Source organism: Asparagus officinalis, chromosome 10 (assembly GCF_001876935.1).
Source record: "Asparagus officinalis chromosome 10, Aspof.V1, whole genome shotgun sequence".
In the NCBI taxonomy this organism is placed as follows: domain Eukaryota; kingdom Viridiplantae; phylum Streptophyta; class Magnoliopsida; order Asparagales; family Asparagaceae; genus Asparagus; species Asparagus officinalis.
In genome coordinates this window covers 3,217,761-3,225,433 of record NC_033803.1, presented here as the reverse complement: position 1 = coordinate 3,225,433, position 7,673 = coordinate 3,217,761, and the positions used below count along the sequence as shown (strand labels likewise).

At 35.0% G+C, this 7,673-nt stretch overlaps 1 protein-coding gene across 5 annotated transcripts in view; it reads right to left on the bottom strand.

Moving 5' to 3' along the window:
- Positions 332-7,673, bottom strand: part of LOC109825166 — a 10,045-nt gene continuing 2,703 nt past the window's right edge. For 4 of the 5 annotated variants that reach the window (XM_020391924.1, XM_020391925.1, XM_020391926.1 and 1 more), the window contains 8 exons: positions 7,267-7,306; positions 6,439-6,520; positions 5,074-5,151; positions 4,842-4,967; positions 4,337-4,458; positions 1,600-1,639; positions 734-808; positions 332-659 (listed from right to left, as the gene is read on the bottom strand). In XM_020391924.1, coding sequence (XP_020247513.1) covers positions 500-659; positions 734-808; positions 1,600-1,639; positions 4,337-4,458; positions 4,842-4,967; positions 5,074-5,151; positions 6,439-6,520; positions 7,267-7,306 — 723 coding nt within the window. In that variant the 3' untranslated portion in view covers positions 332-499. The other variant, XM_020391928.1, reaches the window with a different exon arrangement.

Below are 7,673 nucleotides of genomic sequence, written 5' to 3'. Positions count from 1 at the left end.
AAAGACAAACGAAGCTTCACCGCTTACTGCATTTTGTTTGACTAATTCGTGATGCATTATATCAACCTCATTTTACTACAATCTCCTGCACCCCAAAATTATTATTTAGTAAATTGACAATTGATGTCAATATCAATATGATGCCGTTTTGTTTACAGAAAGACATTTTCATTGCAATTGTTAGATACCAAACTGAATTCAACTTGATGAAAACAAAACTATAGCCATCATGGTAAGCAAGCTTCACGTTTTGCCAGAGCAGGATTAACGCTTATTCTCCAAGAACGAAGAAATGAAAATACTTGGAAGAAGACAGTATTTTGATATCTTCTCACAAAAAAAGTAAATTCAATTTCCAAACCAATTCCTCGAATGCAAACCTAATTGACAGATAATGAATGAAAAGGTCATACAAAGAATGAATGTTGAGCTCTACAGGAAGTCTTCCATCACAAAAATGTAGCCCATGAATAAATTAGGACTAAAATCTTAAGAGTTCCTAACTCGAGGGAGGCTCATCAGGCTTTGGTTCATCTCTCGGCGGCGGCGGGGACAGGCCAAAATCTGGGAATACACCCGGAGGTCTCTCTCGATGTTGAATTGATAACAATTGGGTTGAGTCGCCCACGACGTCAGCCCATCCATAGTGAGGTTCAGCCCTATTTGCATAAAGTCGTAAGTTCATGAACGGGCATGAAACTCAAAATTGCATTTTCATGATGAGGTATCTTACTCATAATATGTCTCTTCATCCACGACGAGATCCCAGCTTTCTCCGGCTGTGCTTTTACCATATTTGTGAACTTTCCTGAAATAAAAACAACCATCAATTATTTGAGCACCGAGGCCACAGAGCACAATGAAATAAAGGGTTAGCTGTGGATAGACCCCCCTGTACTATCACCCAGTTATGGAGGAGGCCCCTGATAGTATTTCTTTTGACTCTTTACCCTCAGAGGTCTGTTTGTCAAAAAAAAAAAAAAAAAATTGTCTTGCTCTGAGGGTAAAAAAGAGGCAAAAATTTACCTCAATTGGTCTATCTGCAACAATAGAACTATATGGGGTCTATTAGCAACTACCCAAAAAATTTGTTGATGTTATTATTTGAAACTAAGGAGTCATAGGTTGAAAACAATTTGTTGTTACATTGCATAAAGTATGAATATTTTCTAAAGGCAAGTGGGGAAGGATGAAGAAGAAGAAATCTGCTCAGGCTGTAGATTTACCTAAAGTGTCCACTGCTTCAAGCTTCTGTCAAATTCTTGTTAACTGAAACTTACTAAAAGAGATAAAATTTTCATGATAGAATAAAAATCACAGTTTTTTTGAGTAAAAACAAACTTTTCAGCCACCCTTAAAAGTTAAATCTTCTACTTCACAAAGAAAATATATTTGGCTGGGAAAACAAAAAACTGCAAGTTCCATTTGACATTACATTTTTCATAATTCAAACTTCTCAAATGTGAATAACAATCAGTGATTTTATGAAATAATTAGCATAAAGGCATAGTACCAATATGCGTGAAAAGGAATCTTCCAAGTATTTCATAGAAGATGCTAAGCAATGAGAGAACTGATATGATTATGCCATGCACATACCCATTTCCAAAGTGTTCTTCACCCCAGGTCCTTGACCATCCTAGAGAATCAACAAGCAACAAATGAGGTCAAGGTTTGTACAGGATATATCACTTCCAACAAAAAGATGAGAAATAAAAGAAATTGAGTAAATGAATTATTATCGCATAGTATGGATTATCATAGTTCGGAAGAAAATTGGAACCTAACCTCAAGATCAAGGTTCTAAGACAGCGCTGTAGGTAACAAATTAACTAATAGTGTGTATTCAAAAGCATAACTAACGGAAAATCATATGTACGGCAATAGCAAAAGAAACCCAATGCTTCTATCATATGTGTATCATGTGCAGCATGCTTCTTTATAAGGTATTGGTCTATAGGTGGGGATGTCGCCTCGTATATGCATGGTAAAGAAGAAAGAACCAATCTAAATGTTCCTTGGTCTTAAGATAAACGAAGAAAATATGACTGAAAGGGGCAAAAAAAAAGACGGTAAAATATATTGTGTTAGACATATATTGGATCTTCCAAGAGATGACTTCCTCCCATTGTGTCCCACTGAGACGATATCGTTATAGCAAGGAACCATAAACTTAATTACTTATGGTAAATACTGATATATTTTGGAACATGACTTTCCCAAAGAAGGAAACTCAAGTTTTGTTAAGGGGTTTTCCCTCAAAACCACCCTTTAAATAGGTAATTCTACAGAATACACTCAATTTATATATAAACCACCTTTAAACGGATTTTTTTTCTCGATCAACCACATGGATTCACTTTTACGTTAAGTTTTTTTAGGGTAAAGATTAGTTGTCAATTATCAAGTATATTAGAGATATGATCCTTAATGGAGGTTAGGTGGGCTCAATTGCCGAAAAAACTTAATTGAAAAGTGGGCACTGGTGGTTGATTGCAACAAAATCCCTTTAAAGGTGGTCAATGTATAATTTGACAATCAAAGCTGAGTTCTGTAGAATGACCATATTTTAAAGGTGGTTTCTAGTGGAAAACCTTTTTATTTATAATAAAGTTGTTGGGCTGCAAAGGCCAACAAATGGAGATGGATTTCACAAATTCACATGAACCCAAACTGACTCAAAAGGACTAATCTTGTAGAGTCATGAATCCAAACACATTTAACCATATGTCTGTTAAATGTTCTTCCAAAGTGGGCCTAAATCTCATCTCATGTTTTTGCTAGATGAAACCCACACTTGACTGAATGGATGTGACACTCCTAAGACAACAGATGAGATCGTGTGTATACGCAGTTTCTGTTTGGAAGTAGAGCTTGATTAAGAAAGAGAAGAAATTTATGTATATTTTTCAGAATTAGGACAAGCAGTTTACAAGAAGATTAGTAGAAATGCAAAATTTAGAGTACAGCCGGTCTAATGGCAGTGTGGTAAGTATCAAGTATGGCCTAGGGAATAGTAAAGATGGAAGAGTGTCGCCTGATGCAAGGTTTAGTAGAAAATCAAAATAAATGCATGTTATTGTCAAATGTGATGAGAAATGCATAGTTTGGAAGAAAATTAAGAGTCTATCATGAACCAAGTGAAGGGGAAGGTCAAAATCATTTGTAAGATTCTCGCAAGGAGAGAGCAAGAAAAGGGAGGCTTAATATGTATTTTAAAGTCAGATCAGACTAGTGTATGTCGTACATTAAAATGCCCATGAGACATGATATGCATTGATTGTGAGATGCAATCAACTATAATGATGTTGAAATATGTTCTCAATCTTCCCGTATGTAGGCTCTAACAATGGCAGTAAATATTTATATTGGAACAAAATAGTTACAGGACAGATAAACATCTTCTTGAATTCAAAATATGGATTAATTGGTAGACAAGACTTGGTGGAGGTAAAACAAGTTCTCTAATATAATTCTCATGGAGACATTATTCTCCAACAGTAAAACCTATATGGCATGGGCACTTCTTGTGTAAAATTGACGTGTTTAAAATGTCTGACATTCATATTAGTGTCCTATATATTTGTGATGTTTTCCTTATAAAATCGACGTGTTTAAAATATGTCTGACATTCATGTTAAGTGTCCTACATATTTGCGATTTTTCCCTCAATATCAGTCACGTCAACGGAAAATAGTATGAATAGAATTGATGTGAAGAAGATTATTTATTTCCTGCTAATGAACTGTGCATAAACACAAGTCTTTGCTAGTTCTATGATTAATCATACATAGCTATGATTCTGAAAGAAATTAAAAAATTTCAACGTATTGACTCTTGAGGAGGATCAGGTGACAATTACATAGGAGGATATATCCACAACATACCCAACTTGTCATCGATTTTACTTATCGTTGTTGCAACACAACAGAAACCTAACCACATATCCATTAAAGAAATAATGAAAACAAGAAAAAACAACCACAGAAACATGGGGATTTAATGAGGCTCGGCAATCAACATGATAATTTACATCCCTTAAAGAGTATAATCAGGTCACAAGTCCATTAATTATAGATGAAGGTTACGGTCTGAAAACCTCATCCCTCACATAGGCGTGCAATTATAAGGGGCTCAATTTTGGGTCCCAGTGCTATGTTGCTATGTATTCTCCAGGCAATAAGGCTCCACAAACATCATTTACTCTCAAGTGGTTATATTCTAAGATTAAATCTAAGCCAAGATAATAGAAGAAAATATAAAATAAGTAAAATTTTGGTAATTGTGATTTTTGCAGGTAATCATACAGTCCTGATACTGTAAAGTAAAAACATACGTTCACCGGCAGGAGATACATGCCACGTTTCTCCTTGTCGTGAACCAACGCCAGCAAAAAATTTCTCCTCCCATTTGTCTCCCCATTTCGTACCCAGCTGTGTTTCTGCCCATTTATCAGTCCTGTGGAGAAGGAACAAGTTTACATTCTTCCATCTCGAACAAATAGATAACATACCGATAGGTGGGGCCATATAAGATGATCCAAGTATTCAAAGAAACTATATGATCTGAGGAAGACTATCATTTAGGTATATGGATTGTATTGAGGGGGGAAACATTGAAAGTGATATCTCTACCAGTATATACTTTAAGCACATCACAGCCCTAAAGAGAGATCTTTACTCATGCACTTTGCCTCGTAAATTGGGCGCATTTGCACAGAATATGAATTGCACCAGTGTAGATTTTCAGATTAACAAGCTCCTTGTGTCAACAGAATTCAACTGCATGATCACCCAAATAATTGGCACTCTAATATGCAGGAGGCAGGAAGACAAACTAACCATTTTAGCACATATCCTCTTCCATCATAATTCTCTCCCCATCTTTCCCACCAAGATTGTTCATTAAGTCTTCCACATTTATAAGCTCCTTTCTCTGTAGAGCCTTTTGCATCATACTTTTCCCACCTAGAAAAGGAGTTTCACTGGAGATCATTAGCCCTCAACATAAAAGTGACAGAAAGATAATTGCCAATAGTACATGATACGATTACCAATTTGGAGTTCTCCTCACCATCTCTCTTGCCATAAAGCATCTTCTGTACCGGATTTTGCTTGCTTGTGAGCATTTCTCTCTATCCTTGCAAGATTACTGCCACCACAATGATTCCATATTCATGAGATTTTTATTTCCAAAAAACGATCTACATTAACAAAGCATACCATAGCTCATGAGATTTTTTTCCCAAAAGAAGATAAACATTAACAAACTCCACATTTCCATAAGTTGCATTCTTCCCTATCCAAATAAATCATACTAAGAAATATCTGGCACTTCTAAGAGTGCTGCAGTATACACATCTAGAAGTCAGTAAAACTTAAATACAAATTTTATTAATAACAAGATAGGTCAGGATGACAAGTTGTTTCAGAAAGAAAGAAATGCAGAAATTCTAAACAATTTGATAAAAGAGTTTCTTAATGTGTAAATGGTATCATAAATGATATATGTTATTAAATAGTGTAAATGAAGAGGAAGATCACAGTATTATTTTATTTATATTAATGGACATGAATAAGGATGAAATATAAAGAAAATAAAATAAGAAGCCAAGTGAAGAGTAAACATCAAAGTAGGAGACAAAAAGAACAAACACCAACCACATTCCTATTAGGTTTTGACCTAAGGTAGAATCTTAGGTTTCAAAGAAAAATAAGTGATGTGCTCATGCCTAGGTTTGAAAGAAAGATAAGTGATGTGCTCATGCCACTAGGTACTTATTAGGAGCCTAATAAAATAGAATGTATACATCTCTCTACCCCTACCCTCTTAGAATATACACATCCTATCAATGTCCTTTTCTTAAGAGTTGCTAAAAAAGAAGTAACCACAAAGTTTATGTTTTCAGAAGAAATAACGTGTTCTAGACAAGAGATATAGAAGTAAGCTTGAAGTGCCATTCAGATCGAAAAGGTACAAACTGCATAATCTTACATGCTTCATCAGTTAATAGGAAAATCTAACGTTTTTAGATTAAAAATTCTATTACACACAGTAGATAGGGTTGAAACGTACACTCCCAAACAAAATAGAAGGCGCACGCACGCACACCCGTACAAAATAAAAGAGGTGCGCACACACTCAATTAATTGTTGAATATCACAACATTGAGCCTCAATGTAAAATGAGAGGCAACATCTAACCTTCAGTCACGCGGAAGTAATTGTGACCTATGTGAAATTGATATTAAGAAAACCAAAAGGTTCATCAAATTTCACTTAAAACCTTGCAGCATATAACAAGACATGTCTCTATATTTTTTTGTTATTCATGCACAATTCTGATAAATCCTACAGTCAACAACTGGGCCAAATTTTAGCTAAACATCACAGTGACCTGAAGTTGACAATATCAAATTAATCAATTTTAATGTTTTACCTCCATTCATCTTGGTACAGAACTTCTTGCCATGTTTCCCACCAAGAATCTCCTTCACCATTTCTCCCAGATTTCTCAGCACCTACATCAAATAAAATGTGAATAGAAAGAATATTGTGAATGGATATCATATGTTTGGGTAACAGTAGTTCCCTACAAACTATTGTTAAAGATTTAATAACCAAAACTACGCATACTTCAAAACCCACATAATTACAATTATCCAAATATACATAAAATCCACTTGAAATGGTCAAAAGCATTCCAGCATATACAGTTGAAGAAACATTAGATCATTTACTAAAAATTAATGCTTGAGAAAAGATTAATGGTTTCTATATTATAATCTACTTATGATTTCACCATAATTGTGGGTGACCAGATAAGGACAAACACCCATACTCGGAAAGGCCCATAATATGTCGCAGGGAACCACAATTCTTTCAGAAGCCACTAGATCTATCAGTTATTTTATTGCTCATTAGAACAAAATTTTTTATAGCCAGGGAGAGCTTCAACTGAATATGCTAAGAAATCTAAAACATGACTTCAGAATGCTGGTATCCTTTTTAATATAAGTTGACAGAAAGCATGGTAGATTAAGTTCAATCCGCTTTCTAGCCTTATGTCAAAATTTTCTTTCAGGGTGTCACCGGAAAGTGAAGAAAGGATATTTACACACTTGTCTTAAACAATATACTTTAATTGTATTTCTCAAGAATCCAAATTGACTGTCGAACATGCACCACAGCACTATTTCATTATTAACTAAATGCATAAATTCTAAAATGAGAAATTCATTTTTGTGTAACTAAAACGATAGCTTACCTAACTCCTTGTAACCAGTCCAATCACTTTTCTCCCACCACTGTCAAGAAAAAATAGCAAGAAAATCAAGTAAATGCACATTCACCTCAGCTGTGCTCATGTGGTACCCCAAAAAAAAAAGATTTCATGTAGGTTGAAATATGCTTCCACACGGAAAGAGAAGTACTTATACACCTTCAAGATAATGTTTTTGTAGCAACATTTGAACTGTAGATATTACGTACTCACATAAAAATTAACTATTTAATTATGTGGCGAAATAACACTTCTGTGGAAAGAGGACAGATCTCAGAACTACCTATTTTTCTTTTCTTTTTTTCTGTGGAAAGAGAAAGAGGACAGATCTCAGATCTGCCTTTTTTTCTTTTTCTTTTTTTTTTTGGGGTGGGGTGGGGGGGGGGGGGGGG